Raw genomic sequence first — 19,040 nt, forward strand, 5'->3', positions numbered from 1 at the left:
CCGGCCCCGCCTCCCCTCACGGCTTCGCCTCAGAGCCGCGGGCGGTGCCACCGCAACTCTCGCGAGACTTCACCTCTGAGCGGGAGGGGGGCGGGCGGGAGGCTACGGGGGGCGTGGCCTCAACAAGACGGGCGGGGCCTTGATGCACATTAGCCCCGCCCCCTCTCTTCATCAGCCGTCTCCTCGCGTGACGTCATCAGTTGGAGCCTGGCTCCGCTCAGGCCCCCGGGGCCCTCCTCACCCCCTGGGCGCTTCCAGAGGCGCCCTCCCCGACCGCCTTCCCTTCCCCTTCCCGCTTCTCCATCACCCCAAAAAATCCCCAAACGGCCCTCAGCGGCGAGCGGAGCCCTCCCCCCGTCCCCTTTCGCCGCGTTTGACGGCGGGGAGAGCCTCACCGAGGCGCCGCGCCGCCAGGCGGGGCTGCCCGGCCGAGGTGCCGGCGATGCCTGGCTCCCGGGCGGCGGCTCCGGGGCTGAGCGGCGGCGCTGGGCCCGCCCGCGGCCTCCCTGAGGCGCTGCCGGCCCCCGGCCCTCCCGGCCGGGGATGAGGCGCTGCGGAGCTCGGCCGGGGCTGCCCGTGGCCTAGCGAGGCCCTCCGGTAGCCGGTGGTGCCCGGTCCCCGGTGCCCGTCCCCTGCTGGGCCCCGCGGGAGGATGTCGGGGGAGCACGACATGGACAGGACGATCAAGGTACGGGGGAGGGGAGGGTGCGGGGTCCCCGCGGTCTCGGTTTTGGGTTTTGGGGTTAGGGGGAGGTCCCCGTGGGGCTCCGGTGCCTTCCCCCGGGGTCCCGGCCCTGCCCCCGGGGGAGCCCTGAGGTAAAATAAAGCGAGGAGCGAGGCGCTGGGGGCTCCGCGGGGGCTCCTGGCTTTGTGTGAGGTGTTTGCTGGCACGCAGGGTCCAGGAGCTTCGATAAACGCAAATAAAGTCGATAATAAGATGGATTTCGGAAAGATATACGCAAAAACTTCCCATATGCTGTTATCTGTCACCTTTCCCTGCTCCCTGCCTTTATCTTCACGGAAATAACCAGCCCCAAACCCTGTGCTGGGTGCCCTGAGCTTAACAAGAAGGAGTTGAGCTGTTGAAAAGAGCTCAGCCCTTTTTGCTCCCATTATTTTTTTTTTGTAATTGAGTGTATTTCCAATTAGTTTACTCCTTTTGCCCGCTGGAAATGAACGTGAGGGGTGATCTTAGCGTGCGGCCCGAGGTGTACAGCTCTTTTCCACCTGCGCCCTAAAGGAGACGGCGAGGCGTTTAGGCTTGCCAGAAGAAATAAACGTTGACATTTTTAGAAAGCATCTTTTAATCCATACATTTGAAATATTTCACGCAGTTTGAATGTTGTGAAACCGTGCTGATAGAGTCCTGATGCGGGATTTGGAGCTCTTGCCCCTGAGGGAGGAGGAGATGTAAGCGATTCCCTGCACCGATGAGCAGCACAGTTCTCAAATGCTGCATTTCACATCGTTAGCAATGCTGAGCAGCGCTTCTTCGTTACCAGATCATTCGTTTTTACTGCCAAATTCTAAAGCTGCTTCTGAGTGAAGGTTGGAATCCTGATAAAAATGCAGGGGGAAATAAAAAAGTTGGCTTCTTATTTAAAACAACGCTGCGTGCACAGAACGTGAAAGAGGAAATAAATTATCCTGTATTAAAAATTAACGGATCTGTGGTAATTGAACTTGTCCCTCAGGAGCTGAGAACTGCCCAGCCGTATTCTCACGTCACTTGGCTTGTAGAGCACACGCTTCCCAATTCCTGATCAAATTCCTTGTTCTGCCTCGCTGAAATGGATAAAACGGGGTCTGCGCTGTCGCAGAAGGGGCACGAGGCAGTAGAAAAAGTTTTGTCCAGGTTGGGTTTGTGTGTGGGGACAGATCTCTTCTTAATCCAACCTGTATAGCTGGAAAGTAGATATGGTTTGGGACAGGCAGTTTCAAAGCTCTTCTTTGGTTTTCGAGTAGGAGCAGCAGAATTCAGAGCTCTGCTATAAAAACCTAACTGGTTGTGCTTCAGAGCACTTCAGCGTTTGGTTCACCCGTTCTGGAGGCTGGCTGGCTTCAAAAATTAAATGAGCCTGAGCTTGAAAACATATTATGTTGAGAAAATACTTCACACGTCAGAAGAGCCCTTTCTCAGCTCAGGATGCTTTTCTGAAATTGAGTTTTTGTTCAAACCGTGGTGCCTTCAGTTCTGTGTCTGAATAGTGGGAAAGTTAAATTGGCTTTTCCCTTACGTTCCTCTCACAAGTCGGTGAAATTTGTGGTAATTAAATTGATAAGAGAAAGTTTTTGTGGTTCTACTTGGAAACAGCAAACCGTGTATAATCTGTTCTTCTTTTTCTTCCCCTTTCTTTTAAAACCCTTCCCAAAGTCTCCAGTTAGAAGCTAACCTTAACTTTTTTCTTTCCACCTCTCCCGCTGGTCACTTACGATTTATGCAGTGCCCGCTCCGGACTGCATCAAAAATGAATTTTCCCATTCCTCTCTGCCTTTACCCTCTGAAATCCCTTCAGATATTGCCTTAAACACCACCTTTCCCCCAAAGGGCTGCAGGTTGTGAAGGAAAGCTGAGGGAAGGGGGACGCTGACCTGCAGGACGTTGCTTTGCGGGTGGGCAACTTCATTTTTTTCCCTGTGCGTCTGGTGCCAGCTCTTGTTTCCACCTCCTCCTGGTGGGATTTACCAGGCAGCTTTCTGGAAGCCGATTCTCAACGCCCGTAGCAGCGCTGATGGAAGCCCAGAAGTGGAGTTTTGTGGCGTGTGTTACAGTTTGTGCTGCCACCGTCACGGCCCGCGCGGGGACGTGTTGGAGCGTGGCAGCGCCCGGGCTGTGTCGTAACAAAGCCAAAAGGATTTGGACAAAAGGATTACAAACAGGAGCTGGGTTCATTATCAGACAAGCCAAAACTAGTCACGCGGCGTTTAATATGCAGGAGGGTGATGCCAAAGGTTTGCTAACCTGAAGAAAGCAGAAAAGTGACTTTATTTCACTGTCTGACCCAAAAGTACATAAAAATGATGAGATTGGGCCTTGGCATTAACTTGCAACTGCCTCAAAGTGCTGGGCTGAGCAGTGCCCGTAGCACGGAGCCCGTTGTGTGCCGAGATAACGCTGCGTTATTTTGTGAGCATTTGCACTTGTGCCTAATTCCCCGTGGGGAACCAAAACTCCGGAGCAGGCTCTTTGCACTCTGCTCTCTTACAAATCAGGTTTGCTGAGCTGTTTTTTTGATGGGACGCAGTCATTTATGTATTTTTTTTCATTTTCTCCCCCCTCCCCCTGCTCCTTCTCGCACAGGAAACGTCCATTTTGGAGGAGTACAACATTAACTGGACGCAGAAGCTGGGAGCTGGGATCAGCGGTCCCGTTAGGTAAGGCGCCACCGTGGGGCTCTGTGCTCTCAGCAGGGTGCTGTGATGGTGCTGAAGGCTCCTTCCGAGCAGATAAACGTCCGTGTGCTCCACGTGGGTCATGCTGGGTGTGTGAGCAAGGCGTTGGCTTTTACTGGGTATGGCTGAGGAACAAATTTATCTTGCTCCTGAAGCAAGGCACCAACGGGAATCGGCTGCGAGAGGACAGCACCAGCAAGCGCTGCTCCAACACCTTTGTCCTCCTGATGCCCCTGCCAGGGTGGTGCAAAGGTCGGCCCGGTGTCGTCACTCGGGGCAGCAGCTATTTTTACCAGCTGGTTTTTCAGATCATCTCACGAGGCTCAAGCAGATAATGCCACCAGCTCCACGCCCAGCACCGGGCCTGCCTGCCCCGGGCTTCTAACCACAGCAGGAGCCGGGTGCTCCCTGTAAAATAAAACAAATTCCCTTTCGATGAGCTCGCTGCCTTTTGGGAGCAGGAATTTGTGCACAAGCTCCGGGAAACAAACGCCTGGGCGCTCGGCAGGGCGATTGTCTGCTGCCACCATTCGTCTTCCTGTCGAGGCAGTTGGTTTCTCCTCATCCATTTTGTGCTGCACTGCCTCTGATCCCGATGAAAATGCCCCTTTGTTCTCGGTGCCGCTCGCTGCCCGTTAACGTGTGGGCCCTCCCCACTGACGCAGCTCAATTGTTGGTGTTAAATGGGGGAAAGAGGGGAAAAAACGCGTGTGGCTCTGTTGGTGGCCCTGCCAAAACGAGGGTTTCCATTCAGAAACGCTTAATTTATCGCAGGCTGCATCCTCTACCGGGGATGCTCAGGCTGCCACTGTGGGGTTTGGGTTTTTTTTCATCACAAGTGAGTCCTCACGTTGAGGGGACAGAGTGCCTTCAGCTCGCCCACTGTTGCCCATTGCTCTGAGTTCTCTTTTTGTGCTGAGCTTTGTGTCAGGCATAACGTGTCTGATTGCATGGAGGGCCGAAAGCTGAGGCTTTCAGGCTGGGACATGGTAGCAGGTGCCCTGTACGCTGCAGGCTGTGGGTATCCCTGTTAAATCCCGTGCACAGAGCCAGCTCGTAACTACAAATCAATTGCGTGAAGTGTCTCGTTAACACCCCTGCTGACTGAATGATTTTATTGCTGTGATACCAGAGTCTGCGTGAAAAAATCCTCTCAGGAGCGCTTTGCACTGAAAATCCTTCTCGATCGTCCAAAAGCTAGAAACGAGGTACGGTTCCTGTTTGTGCTGCCTGCCTTCTGACACGCCACACAGGCTCCCCCCTCGGGGAAACGGCTGCAGTGGCTCAAAAACCTGCATTGTGTGGATCCCGCTGCGCAGGATTCCTCCCCTTTGGTCCTCCAGGCTCGCTGTGCTCGGTCCCTGGAGCACGAGGTGGTGGGTGAAACACAGGGGTGGGGATTTCTGGCCCTGAATTTGCCCCAGGTGTGTTCTGTTTGCACAAAATGCCCACACAGAGCCACGTTTCTAAGCTAGCATTCTCCGCGTCCCGTGCAACGTAACACGAACAGTTTAGAAGAAATTCTGTTTCCATACATCTCTCTCGGATGCCATTACCGTAAGAATTGCCAAGAATGCCTCAAGTTGCACTCTAAATTGGGCGGGTTTGGCTGCGTGTGAGAAAATAACTTAAGCTCCCCGCTACTCTTTGTGACTTTCTGAGGCTGACGTGCCAAGGTGTCAGCTGTCGGTCCATTCAGAATGACAGGCTTCAGTTCAAGTTTTCATGAAAGTGGGAAAAAAATGGTAATTATCCTCAAATTTAGAGAATTTTCCACTTCCTGATAGGGAGCAAATTCTCATTTAAAATTCCCATGGGAAAAAAGTTGGTATACAAAGAACATCAGACCTGGCTGTCCAGGTAGCTCTAAATGGGGTGGAATTCCTCAGGTCCCTGCTTCAGCGAGTCTGAACAGATGAGGCTCCATGTGTCATGAGTGCTGAACTACTCCACTTGGCCATAAAAGCAGCTGGATTATGGAATTTCAGGTTTTATTCTTGATTTTCCAGATACTTGTCGGTTTAAATCATGTTTTTATTGCAACTTTAAGGCTAGTTCTACCTTGAAATGTCCTTCCTAGTCTGAGCAGTGTAATGGCTGCTGGTCACCTATATAAATCCTTTAGGTGTTGCTTATTTTTTGGATAATAGAAGGGCAGTTTTAAACTGTGTGTGAGTGGTGCTGAGCCCCAAATGAGCTCCTGAGTGCTGGGCAGAGGGGGGCAGAGCTGGCCGGGCGCGTGTCGCTGCGTACAGTAACGTTTCTTCCCTTCTCTTCAAGGTACGTCTGCACATGATGTGTGCAACACATCCCAATATTGTTCAAATTATTGAAGTTTATGCTAACAGTGTGCAGTTCCCACATGAATCCAGCCCAAGGTAAGATTGCATAGGGTGATCCACTCCCACAGCTTGCTTTCCATGTTTAGGCCAAGGTATAGTGGAGTTCGCTTTTTTTTTTTTCCTCCTTTTTCCCCTAATCACAGTGTAACCAAAATGAACGTTTATGGAGGGTTCCAGACATGATATTTGACTTCAGGCTACAAAACACTTATTACCCACCACCACCCTTCCCCCTCAATGCCCAAACCTTTGCATATTGAAATGAATTTGCATCCTTCAGTACTGGTTTTGAATGCATCCTCATTTCTGAGGTCTTCCATTGATTCAGTCTGTGATACCTGCATTGTCTGAGAGGATAAAATAGCTTCCAGCTTCTGTCCTGCTTCAATATTACTTCAGTAGCATGAATTGAATTGTCTGTAACCTTTCAGGGTCCTTCTGCTTTCAAAGCACTGTCAAAGCAGGATTGGAGCGGCAACTGTTGTCGCTGCCTAGAATCCTCAGGGAGATCCTTTTATATGATGGTGATGACTGTGAGGCAGTGGAAAACAGTGCCAGTCTTCCTTTAAAAACAAAACAAAGAAAGAATCGTTTCTAAAAATACCAGGTCCTGTCCTGTAAACCTAATGCATTATCCTGCTTGAAACAAACATAGCAGAACATGAGCCAGATGTTATTTTTCAAACGTTAATATGGCTTGGGTTAAAAAAAAAGTCTTAATATTGGTTGTTAGTTGAGGCAGGGGGGGATAGCTGGGAGAAATAAAGACCTGGGACTTGTCTTAGTCTGATGATTTTGCTGTGTGGTGAGAACTAGAGGTTAGTTTCTTGAGGATCACCACACTTCCTATTCCTTGACCTTCACAATGATGGCAGTAGAGCTGCAAATTGAAGTCAGGAGGTGCAGGAGAGTATCCAGACTCGAAAGCACTGAGGACTACTCTCGACCTCCTGCTTCTCAGTTGCCACGAGCGCCGTTAGCACCTAGGCAGCGAGGGAGGCGAGCTGGTGCCTCTGCGAGGATGGGTGCAGGCTGTGCTCTCAGCCAGCCCGGGTTTGGAAGCTTTTTGGCGTGTTTAATGCAAGACTCTGCCTGCCCTAGTATTGTTTGAGGGCAGATGACACACTGATGTGTCTAGATGGCTTCCAGGCCCAGACTGGCTCGCTGGTGGAAGGCCTGAGAGGAGTCTGAATGCATCCACGTAGATGTCCTCGGTGTCTGCGCCAGCTGGAGGTGGGAGCCCAGCTCAGAGAGCAAACTGCAGGCTCCTGGCTGACCATCAGTGAGTCACGTTGTGCTGGGAGCCAGAAAGTCCTGCAGCTTGCGTGGTGAAAGTCAAAATTATTGCCCCAAAATGGCTAGAGCGACTGTCGAAGCAGCAAGTCTATGTGTCTCTTTTGGCCTGCATCAGTAGATATGAAGTGTGCATTATTAGCTTAGCAATTATGTTCTTTTTTTGATTATTTTTAATGTAACAACATGAAATGCTTTTAAACAGGGCTCGGCTCCTAATTGTAATGGAGATGATGGAAGGGGGAGAGCTATTTCACAGAATCAGCCAGCACCGGCACTTTACTGAGAAGCAAGCAAGCCAAGTAACAAAGCAGGCAAGTCACAATCCGTGTATAAGCAAATCCATGAATGATAATGGCTAAAGTATTTAACAATTTCCTGGGGCGGGGGGAGTGGGGAAAAAGGAAGCTAAAATAATCCTCCGTTCTGATCCAATGATCATTGCCTGCTTTGTTATAACCTGACAATGCCAAAGTTTTGATAGAAGCAAAGAATCCGAAGGTGTGGGCTAGCTCTGCTGGGTTGGGACCCTGATGTCTCTGCTGTCCTTAGCATTGCTTTTCCTAACGTGGTCTACAGGACGAAGAGAACTCTTTTCCCTCGTGATTTTCCTGTTGTTTGCCTCACTGTTGTTCTCAAAGCGTTGCCTCCGATCCTCCCCAGGCTCTCAGTGTGGCTCCTGAGCTCTGGTTTGGGAATGGCTCTTGGCCTCGCCAAAGTCTGAGCGTTTTGCTTGCCCCTCGGGTGGGGCAGTGCAGGCAGAAACACTCATGTGCCCTGGGCTGGTGGTTTGGAACCTGGGTGCTGTGTTTGGTTTTGTGGGTTGGTTTTTGCCTGTCACATCAGGTCCCAAGAGGATCCTATAACTATAGCTCATGTTTTCTGTGCTCTTTGTTCTGCTTTCCTTCTTCCTTCTCCGTTTCTTTAGGCGGCTCATTTCTGAACGCTGTGTTTTTAGAGGCTCCACGATATTTACTGGGTGTCCATAGGCTGTTTGTGGCTTAGCAGTGCGTTGGCTGTGAGTAGCTTACGCTGCTAGAGCAGGCAGAAAGGGCTCTGGGGGGCTCAGTGCGGTGGTTCAGTGTCAGTTTATCTCAGTTCCAGGTGGGCTTGTTCCCTCTCCCAGCTTTTGGGTGACTCGTGGTGGCCAGCCAGGGAGCCTGGGTTAGTGGGAAGGCTGCAGGAGAGGCGGTGTGGGTGCGTGCTGGGATGTCCTTTCCAGGGAGCCACGGCAGAGGAGCAGCTTGTGCCTGCAAGGAACCACGAGGCATAAAGACGTTGCTCTCAGAATGGCTGAGCCCTTTCTTCTGCACAGAAATTGGCACCACAGCATGAACAGAGGGCCTGAGTTGCCTTCGTCTGCTTCTTGCAGAGGTGGTAGTGACGTTCCTAAATAGAGATTTACAAACTGTAGGTGAGACATTGCAGATACGAGGCCGTGAATAGCCTGTTCCCTCGCCGGTGGGAATGAATAAAATGAAGGAAAGAGAACCTGAAAGGAGATCTCACAGCATTTGATGTAAATTGACAGGATTGTGTATGAACATACCCTGTCCTGATCTCCTGCCTCCCTCTGAGCTGGGGAGATGTCTGGTACAGAGCCAAAATAGAGGGGCCCATCGTTTCATCTCAATTTTCTGTCTTGTGCTTTGAGTTTTCTAATGAAATGCTAATTGTGCTGTTACCTCTTCGGCTTCATCCAGCAAAGAAATTAGGAGGAATTACAGAATTCTTGACAGCTTATTGTCATGTCTTTTGAAGGATTTGATTTTGGCAGTGCAAGGCAGTTTCTAGGATTAACCTGTTGGAAAAATCGTTTAGGGCTATGTGAAAAGACGGGATCTGAATTGAATGCTGATTTTGTGTGCACTTAGGTATTGATGTGCCAAGTAACTCCTTGCATTACTGTTTATATAAATTTATTTTGGTAGCGACATTAAAGCCTTATTCTTTTACCTGGTGATTGTTTGTGACTGTCTTAACTACAGACATTAGCTCTTTGTACCCAGTAATAGTTAAAACCTTGTGAAGCTACCTTATTTTATCTGAGAATGTGCTTGTGTTTGTTCCTGAGCTGCATATCCGCTGAATTTTTGCATCCTGAGCTGAAGTTCTTGTATCAGAAATTTGCAGTGTTGTGAGGGCTCAGCACCTTGCCCAGGGTGCTGTGTGTGGGTACGATGCCCCAGCAGGAACACCTCCAAATAAGACTCATGGGGCTTTGCCTTTCTTTTCCCTCAGTAATGCTATTTAAGTATTTATGCTGTGTTTTTCTTTAAATGGGTTGCACTTTCAGATGTACAATCTGTAGAGCTTTCACGACCAGGTTACAGACTTCTAACCCATGGCAGTGTAAGCAGTTGTCTTTGAAAGAACCAAGGAATGCATTTCTGTGTCATACTGCATGAAAGGAATAAACTGCAGGCACTACCTTCCAGAATTAAAGGACAACGTTGGCTGAGTGTTGGCTCTTAAGTCAGTAACAAACGCAATAAAATATTTGCAGAAATATTGAAGCAAGAACTCAATCAGAGTGTTGTCTTTGGAGGGCTTGCAGGCACATTTAGTGGCCCTGTGGGCCTGGCACAGCTTATAAGGGGACACTTGTGATCCATTGCACTTCTGGGGGCTGTAGTAAAGCCTGAGTTGGTCAAACTAAAGAGGCTGGGAAGCTGAATATAACTTTGCTTTTATTTTTTGTTTGCTTTGAGTGAAATGTGAACTGTGTAGCTCGGTTGGTTTCATTTCCCAGTCCTCTCACTTTCCTGCACGATTGCTCTGTGTGGCTGGGGTTGTCCTCTCTGAGAATCCCACCCAAGTGGAATTAAAAAGGTTGGGGCCTAAACAATGTCCTTTTTCAAACTAAAATAACTCTCCTGAAGCAGGAGTTCTGTAATTGTAGTTGATTTATTGTGCCCTTTTTCAGATAGCTTTGGCTTTGCAGCATTGCCACTCACTAAACATTGCACATAGAGACCTCAAGCCTGAGAATCTCCTCTTCAAGGATAACTCTTTGGTAAGATTAAGGCTTAATACTCTTTTTGTACTGCTGAATTCTCTAAAATGGCTCAATGTTGATTTTCAGAACAGCTTAAAAATGTAAACTGTCAGTAATGCATTGTTTTGGTGACAAAAAGGAATGATTTCTTTGGCTTCATGCTTTTCCGTACTCTGATCTGCCTGAAGGACAGATCTGAGAACAGTGCCTCTGGTGTTCAGCGTGGGCCATGTTCTCCACCTCAGCACAGAATCCGGCTGGGATGAGGGGAAAATTCTCTGCCCACTTCTCCCCTGGTGTCATCAGGGTGTTTTATACGTGCAGCGTAGGTGCTTTGACTGAAGCATGCTACCATGCTGCCTGTTTCTTTCCTCTCTTGCTCGTAACCACCCTGCATACACAGCGACCTCCCTACAATGCATTTAGTGCTCTCCAAAGCTGAGAGGGGGCTGCTTTGACCCAGAGCTCCCAGGAAGACAAAAATGATTGCAAAGATCAGTTTAACGTATTTCAGCTGCTTTGTGGCATGATAAGGGTATAAATATAAAAGAGGAATACATGTGGCAAAGGGAAGATGAATAGGAAGCGATAAGGATGTAATAGAAAAGCTGATTTTATGCTGAAACCTCTCCTCCTTGTTTTAGGACGCACCTGTTAAATTGTGTGACTTTGGATTTGCCAAAGTAGACCAAGGTGACTTGATGACACCACAGTTCACTCCATATTACGTAGCACCTCAGGTAATGAACGATTACAGTTCTAGGTTATAGGGGGATAATGATCTTTATTGCCCATGTCTTCAAAACCATATAATTTATAAAGCCTTTGCTGTCTTGTTGAAGGCTTCTGGGTGCAGAAATCTTTGAGTAGATGTATAGGAGCCACCTTTCGAGGTTGAGTGCTACAGTGATGAGATCATGAGGCAAAATTCAGACTGAGTTCTTAGTGTTGGCTTACTGCTGATGCCTCTTGACTCTCCCAGTCCTGATTCCTACCAGTGAGATTGCTCCAGTATTTTAAAAAATGTCCTTTTATTGTGTTAAAGGAATTGGTTCAGAAAAGTTCCCTGCTCCTCAGTCCTTCCCCTAGCTGAGGCTCATACAAGGTTATGAGCTTCAAAATGACCGTGCTGAGACAATAAGGTTCTGTAAAGGCAACTGCTTAGAAGGGGGGCAGCATCAGAGGGTTATCCTTAGATTGTCCCCCTTGTCATTATGCATTAGGACATAATTTATAGTTACAGACAGGCTGGATTTTGTAGTGCTGCTTTACCCACTTTTTCTTTTTGTGCTTTGTGTTGGAATCCTGAAGGAATTATAAGAAAACTGCAGATAAATACTTAATTATGGTACTGAGCATGTCGGCAGCCTTAATGACTAGGAAGAGCAGCTGCACAGATCAGACCGTGCAGCCACAGCTGAGTGCCCTGAACGCTTCCTCAGCTGGAGCTTTGTGGTGAAGGGCATGTGCTCTACAGATAGGGCTTTTAAAAAGAAGTCAGCTACCAAACGCACATAAAGTTTTTCCTAAGTATATTTAAACTGTAGATTTTTTGTAGAAGCTCACAGATTTGATCAGGGAGGGACAAATTTGACTTGATTTGTTCATGGGGGAGTCAGAAAGGGACATCTCTGGAGCTAGGCTTACCCTCCAAACACTTTAAACTCCAGTTCCAAAGCATGGAGGTGTTAGAACTTCTTGGACAAAACAGGTGTGAGCAATTGCTTTAATTCAGGCACAACTGGGGGCTTCATCTAAAGGAGCAAAATATTTTAGGTGGAATTTTCCCCCATGTAGTAAGTTTCGATCTTTCTTAGAACAGTTTGAGTTTGGTAGAATCTTCAGCAGCCAGAATAAATCCTCCAGTGGGAAATTTATGAGACATCTGCCATAGGCGTTGCTGTTTGTGGTATCTGTAAATGAGGTGTGTTTTGCAATTTTTTTCCTCTCATTGAAACAGGTATTGGAGGCACAAAGACGACACCAGAAAGAAAAATCTGGTATTATCCCCACCTCACCGACACCTTACACTTACAACAAGGTAAGCTGTGGAACAGTCTACATGTCAAGGTCTTTAAAACATATTGTTTTGGCTTTTTTTTTCCTCCACAGGTGTGTCTGCTGTAAATGTAGTTTATAGACACAGTTTATCACCTGAGACAATCAACTTTGTCATCAAATTTCACAGTTATGACCAGGAGCAATAAAGTTTGGATCTCTATGACACAGATGCATTAAAGATACATTAATATTCTCTGTGTAAAGCAATCGCAGAACCTGTCCAGCCCCTCAGCTCCCCAAATCTGCCCTTGGGCAGCTTTCCACCGTCACCTGAACCTGGAGTTCAGGACTCTTCTCGCACTTGGCTGCGTGTTCCTGCCCCTCCTTGCACTGGCATAAGCCAGCAGGATTCCCCTGGAGGACTGATAGGGCTGGAACCCAAGCCAGTAGAGGAGGAAAGATCAGCTGCACAAATGCTGGCGTTGGCAGGAAAGAAATCCTGTGGCTGCATGAGCAGGGTCAGAGCAAGGCCTTCCAGCCCCAGCCTGCATCGTGCCAAAACCAAGTGGTGACAGAGCTGAAGGATGGGGCCCGATTGAAGCTCAAGTTGAAGTCCAGGCTGCTACAGCTCTCTTCAGTCACGTTGGTGTTGCATGAGCACAGTGATCCAGATGGGGATAGATCTGGCTTTCAGCTTCTTTTCTGAGGTGCTTTTTGGCTGGATCCACCCCTGGCTGGGCTCGTTCTGTACCTCACCCACAGTAACTGGTGCGGGGCAGGGAGGGGAGCGTGGAGGGTGGTTGGGAGCACGGCGTCAGCAGCTGTGAAATCCTGTGAAGCTCCAGGCCTTCTGGAGCTTCTTCAGCTCCGTGTTTTTTGCTGCAGACCTCTCTGAACAAGTATTTCTGGCAGCTCGGTTGTTTGATGCTGTTTGGTTATTTTAGTCTCACATTCTTAAAAAAGTGACTGTCTAGTATCCTGATTCACGTTCTGATGGTCAGAGACAAGGGTTCAGATACCCCGAGAGATGCGGTGAGCGTGCAGCTGGCTTGTGCCTGTTTCCATGCAATTCACTGCTGCATAGCAGAGAGTTACAGGAGTGTGCTCTGTAAACAAGAGAGCTTGGGTGCTGGAACGAGTTTGGTTTGGCAGCATCTTGTGCTTATATATCTGCCAGAAACATATTTTAAAATACACTTTTGAAACAAACTACCAGGTAGAAATAGTGAACTGGTACGTTTCTCTTAAAGGGAAGGATAGAACATAAAGCAGCTAAGGGGGAGAAAAATACTTAGTAAATGTTATTTCTGATGTGATTTTGACTTTATGAGAGAGGAGGAGCAAATCTGTAAAGGTGTTTGGATGGGTCTTTAGGAGGAGGCTGAGCTGCGCTTCTGCTTTTGTAGGGAATTGTGTAAAGCTTTTAACATAGGTTAAAAGTTTTTTAACCACTGCTTGCTGCGAATTGTGCCCCAAAGTGATTGTTTCCTTGCTTTCAGAGCTGTGACTTGTGGTCCCTGGGGGTCATTATTTACGTGATGCTGTGTGGGTACCCTCCGTTCTACTCCAAACACCACAGTCGGACAATTCCCAAGGACATGCGGAAAAAGATCATGACAGGGAGTTTTGAATTTCCAGAGGAAGAGTGGAGCCAGATCTCAGAGATGGCGAAAGACATCGTGCGAAAGTGAGTCGGTTGAGGAGAATGTGGTATTGCTCTTTGCTTGTATTAAGAAATTGGAAAATCACATGAAAGTGCATTGTCACAAAGGGATTACTTTTCCAAAGGCGGGGTAAATTGTCTGCAGGACATACAGCTGAAAAAGTTTCTGTGTTCAACGCAAAAGAAGTTTGGTAAATTTTTTTCCCCTCTCTTCTTTTCTCCCTAACTATTGTGTGCAAATTTTGATGTTTCCTGTGTCTGAAGTTGCTAGAGCACTGTGCATGTAGTCTGTGGAGGGAGTGGGTACGCTGCCTTGCCTCAGAAGAATATGGACAGCAGGCTGGCACGTCTGCAAGCGCTCCCTAGGTGGGCATCTCCTGTGGTAGTGTCTAAACTCCCATTAAAATCCAGGCCTAATAGAAACTGGATGACTAAGTACAGTAGATCTGTCCCTTAGAACTGTGCACACACTACACAGCCTAAAAGGAGTCGAGAGGGAAGAATGAGAAGGGAGGTTAAGATCTGTCACAAGGTGTCAGACTATGAGACGAGGTTTTCCACTGATACTCTATTCTAAAAGCTTCTGGGAGCTGTTTATCATGCAATACACGTCTCTCAACTGCAAATGTTTCACATGTTGTGATCCAGGGATCCTGTTTGAAAGCAATGTCCTGACCTCACTTCTTTTTTTTTTTTTTAAAAGCAAGAGGGACTTACTGCCTTTGTTTACATCACCAGAGGAACTGGGAGGATAAAAGCAATATAAATAGAAAAAAAAATCAATCTGTTAAACAATTTGAAACTGTTGCTGTCTTTTCTGATGTAATGTAAAGCCTCCAAGGACTTAGCACAGTTTGGGAAGGGTGCTGAGACCTGTTTATAGCAGTGCAGGAGAGCCCGCAATCTTTCAACACATAAACTGCAGGTTATGCTGCAGTGAAAATTCTGTTTAAACCAAGGTCAACAGTCAAAAGATGTAATTATGTTTTAAAATGGCCATGAAACTCAGCTCAAAGCATGTTGTCACTTGTATTCAGCTAACTCAATTCTCTGAATGATGCTGTCAGGGCTCCCTTTCCTGCCTGTCTTTTCCATCCAGAGCCTGGATTCAAGCTTGTAGTGCAGGAAAATGTTGAGAATTTTGGAGGATTCTCCATGTTATTTATGTATGCAGCTATTCAAGTGGGGTCTTGCTTTTGGAGGTCACATTTTGCATTCAAGTGACCACTTCCTTTCAGGCATGTCTGGTTGATTTCTGACCTCAAGCACTTGAGGATAGATTAGGACTTTGAAAACCAATGGAGAAGGAACACATCTATCTTGGGTCTTGGATTAATTCTCAACCGACGACCTGTTTGGCAGCGTGGCCTTGCCAGTGAAATTTATGAGCTAGCCTGTGGTCCTGCTGACATTTTGTAGAAGTTATTTCCACTTTCTTGGTGCATTAAACAATTCTGCTCTGCAGCCAGGAAGCTGATTTAGAGCATTGTCAGAGAAAGCAGGACAAAGTCATCAAGTCATTCTGTTTCTAATTTAGACACTTGGAACAACTTCTCAGTGTTCTGTGCGAAATGTTGCTTATTTTTACTAAACAGTTACGATTATCATGAGAACGTGAGGTTATCCAGAAAAGCTCTTTCCAGGGTCTCGTTCCAGACAAATTTAACTCAGTGGGCTTTTCAGAGGTTTCAGAATAATGTCGCTTTTTATTTCGAGTTGCTGTAGCTTGTCAAAGCATCTGTTACTTGAGGCTTTTACAGAGGAAAAAAGCCAAGGGGTTGGTGGAAGCAGCTAACTCAGAGAACAGGTTTCCAGCTTTGAAACTTCGCCCAGCCCAGAGTCCTTGGTTTGCATACAGACTGTCATGCAGATGAGCTCTAGATGTGCATTTCCAGAGCGTGTTGTTTCCAGTCTATCTGGAAGGTAATTTCCCACGTGGGAGGATGTTAATACGGAGTTCAGCTGAACACAGTGTTTCCAAAATGGTCTGCAGTGCCTGTCTTTACGCTGAGTTGCTGAATACAACCTAGTGAGCTGTGAGAGCCTTCCAGTATCAGCTGCAGCGAGGGGCAGTCAGGCTGACAAAGTCAGACTGCCTTGGGGCCAGCTTCGTGTTTTAGTTATTAGGAGTGGTTTCTTTTTTGGTCTCTCTAATGTTTAGAGATTGCTAAGTGCTCTGATCCCAGACGGAGCAGCCCATTGTAAATCAATCACGACTGCTTTATGGACTGATTGATTCCTCTCCCAGGCTGCTGAAGGTCAAACCTGAGGAACGGCTGACCATTGAAGGTGTGCTGGACCATCCCTGGCTCAACTCCACCGAGGCACTTGATAACATCCTACCCTCTGCCCAGCTGATGATGGACAAGGTCTAAACAATGTTTTGTTTTATCAGGAATGTTGCACAGAGGAGCTGGCTAGCTCCCGGGTGGTTTGAGTGTTTTCTTTCACATAGTGCTCTGCAGACAAAGAGCTTCCCTTCTGCTTTAATGAGAGCCAGAGATATTTTTAAGAAAATGGAAACAGTTCGGTTTGAGGTTCAGGCTAGGAGGAGAAGCTCCAGGACTGTCAGTGCTAACAAGTAGAGAACAGAGTACGGCAGTAAAAATGACTGAGGACTCTTCTGTAGGTCTTTGCTGCTTTTTCCCCATGTTTTATATCTGACTGCAGCTACGACCTCGTTAATTAGAAGCAAATGAATACCCCTCACTTTTTTTTTCTTTTTTTTTAATGCTGCACAAATAGGGGTACAGTCAGCTCTCATAAGCATATGAACATGAGAAGTAGGGATGATTCTTCATCCTGTTCAGCCCCTGTGAGGCTGGAGTATATTTTCCTACAGATAATGATGGCAGTTCTAATGCAAGCCTAATTTTTGTTACGTATCTCTGGAATGGATAGGACAAGTGAATAGGATTTTGATGCCTTTTTTCTTTCTGTCCTTGGCTAACATTGTCCATATGTTGTCCTTTAATTCCCAAAGGAGCTAATTAAAACATCAAGCACAACTCTTCTCGTTCCAGGCGATGGTTGCAGGGATACAACAGGCTCATGCAGAACAACTTGCGAACATGAGAATCCAAGACCTCAAAGTCAGTCTCAAACCCCTTCACTCCGTCAACAACCCCATCCTGCGCAAAAGGAAATTGCTGGGGTAACTCTCTAAAGCTTTTTCTGAAAGATCAAGATGTAGGCAGCTGCGATGCCTGGAGAGTGATTTAGAGCGTGTTACAGGTTCATTCAATTGTAACCACACTCCTAAATTTCTGATTTGGTTTACATACTCTTCATGCTGAAGTGGATTGTTGGATTCAAGTGATACTAGAATAATACAGTGCCTCTTTCAAGATCTGCCAGTACAGGCAGGAAGGAGGTGGAGTAGTGTTATTATATTATACAGGCACTCGAACAGATCCGTTATGAGAAGATGAGGCACATGTTGAGTAGGGAAAGGCAAACTGGGAGAAAGAATTAAAGAATTCCAAGACTTTTTTCAGATCCTGATGTTTATATACAAAAAAAAAAAAAAAAAGTCAAGTAATCTCGCTTTGGGTTACCTACCTGAAAAATAGAATAATGTATTTTAGGATTACCCTTCAATTAATTTGAATTAACATTTATTTTTCTTCATATTTGAAGTGGTCTCATAATGCAGCACATTGTCATAATTAATGCTGAATCTGTCTCCCTCTCACAGCTCTCCAGACAGTGAAAGAGAGAGCTGTACTGGTACAGTTATGCAATGTGTAGCGGACTCGAGTTGCATTCCAATTGTAATTGTTTCCTCCTTGTTCTTCTGCAGCACGAAGCCGAAGGATGGTGTTTACATCCATGACCCGGAGAATGGAAGTAACGATTCCAATGTGGCTCTGGAAAAGCTCAGAGATGTGATTGCGCAGTGCATTCTACCGCAGGCTGGTAAAGGTTGCCACTTTTAAGAAAGTTACATTCCTAAATATGCAAGGCACTGACTTTGTGCTGTGCCTCACGATCAGTCTGGATTAGCAGTGAAGAAGGACAGACGAGCTGTCTTCTTCAAAAAGAAGACAAAGCTCCTGTCCTAGTCTGTCTTGTTTCTGTGGACACTAGTTTTAGTGCATGTATAATAGTTAATGCCAACAGTAACATGTGGAGCTGTTGAAATAACTTTGAGACAGGAGTGTCTGTTTTCAAGCCAGTTTCTTAGTTTGCATGAAGCAAGGGGGAATAACTGTACGTGTTGTTGTTTACTGAAGCTCTGAGTGTTGCTGAAAGGCGGAATGACAAACCTCCCGTTCATCTTTGTTCTCCTAAACAGGAGAGAATGAAGATGAGAAGCTGAATGAAGTGATGCAAGAGGCATGGAAATATAATCGGGAGTGTAAGTTGCTGAGAGACACTCTTCAGAGCTTCAGCTGGAATGGTGAGGAACTCCTCTTTCCTGCAGGGTGGTGCTAGCACAGGGTGAAGGAGAGAGAGCAGGGACCATATTGTATGGAAATAAAAACAAACTTGAGTTTGTGCCACACTGATTGAGGTTCCCACACTGTTTCAGCCCTTCTCCAACATGGATATTTTAGAAATGAGGTTTAAAGTTCTGCTTTAAAATTCCTCTTTGAGGTTCAGGGTAGAGTTTTCAAAGGCACCAAGTCATTTGGGAACTTAATAGCACAGATGGATCGTCACTTCAGAAACTGCTTTAGCTGATCTGAGCTGGTTTCCTTCCAGCTGTTTATTATCCTCTTTCTGGAGGCTGCTGCCCTTATCTATGTCAGCACAACATCTCTTCTATTCAATTTAGAGAGGAAATGGAATTAAACTAGGCCAGCTGCTTTTGGGAGTGTTTGATGGCTCCGTGACAAACCAGGGCAGTGGCACCAGCCAGGTTCACAAGGCTTGGCCAAGTCTCTTCCTTATTTTTTTTTCTTTTTGTTTTTAATTTAAGTTTTTAAGTTCTCTCTCTCTCTCTCTCTCTCTTTTTTTTTTTTTTTTTTTTTTTTAATGGTATTAGAGATCTTAACTGATTTGGTGGCCTTGCAAAAGTTGTCCTAAATGTCTCTGTACTTAGTATTCAGCCAGCGTATGATGCCAGCCATAATTACTTTCCTCCTCCTTCCCAGCACCTGCTGACTACCTCTTTTTTTCCTTTCAGGCAGAGGATTCACAGATAAAGTGGATCGACTAAAACTGGCAGAAATAGTAAAACAAGTTATTGAAGAGCAGACAAACTCCCATGACTCTCAATAGCTGGAGCTTCTTAATCTTATTTTTTTTACCATTTAAGATTTATTCTTTAACTGTAAAAAGTATTTTTATGTAAATTAATAAATCATAATTATTTCATGAAATTTCCATACTGCTTGAAAATGCT

The 19,040-nt window shown here is 46.5% G+C and overlaps 1 protein-coding gene across 2 annotated transcripts; it reads left to right on the forward strand.

The window, feature by feature from the left end:
* The first annotated feature begins 211 nt into the window (after nucleotides 1–211).
* On the forward strand, nucleotides 212–19,021 carry MAPKAPK5 (MAPK activated protein kinase 5). 2 transcript variants are annotated; one of them, XM_084491545.1, is made up of 14 exons: nucleotides 212–688; nucleotides 3,302–3,375; nucleotides 4,526–4,601; nucleotides 5,674–5,771; nucleotides 7,234–7,346; nucleotides 9,959–10,044; nucleotides 10,671–10,766; nucleotides 11,987–12,067; nucleotides 13,527–13,714; nucleotides 15,939–16,059; nucleotides 16,714–16,844; nucleotides 17,493–17,614; nucleotides 17,988–18,092; nucleotides 18,822–19,021. In XM_084491545.1, the coding sequence occupies exons 1-14, from the start codon at nucleotides 653–655 to the stop codon at nucleotides 18,914–18,916; spliced, it is 1,422 nt and encodes a 473-aa protein (XP_084347671.1). In that variant the 5' UTR covers nucleotides 212–652; the 3' UTR covers nucleotides 18,917–19,021. The 2 variants fall into 2 exon arrangements, with proteins under 2 accessions (XP_084347671.1, XP_084347672.1); XM_084491546.1 differs by having other exon boundaries at nucleotides 17,493–17,608.
* Nucleotides 19,022–19,040: the final 19 nt, after the last annotated feature.

The sequence above is a fragment of the Aythya ferina genome, assembly GCF_964211825.1.
Source record: "Aythya ferina genome assembly, chromosome: 17".
Classification (NCBI taxonomy): domain Eukaryota; kingdom Metazoa; phylum Chordata; class Aves; order Anseriformes; family Anatidae; genus Aythya; species Aythya ferina.

Excerpts from the sequence above, each read along its gene's own strand:
- MAPKAPK5 (XM_084491545.1), top strand. The coding sequence starts at position 653 with ATGTCGGGGGAGCACGACATGGACAGGACGATCAAG. Across the intron at positions 16,845-17,492 it reads CGCAAAAGGAAATTGCTGGG|CACGAAGCCGAAGGATGGTG; the intron begins GTAACTCTCTAA and ends GTTCTTCTGCAG. Across the intron at positions 18,093-18,821 it reads TCAGAGCTTCAGCTGGAATG|GCAGAGGATTCACAGATAAA; the intron begins GTGAGGAACTCC and ends TTTTCCTTTCAG.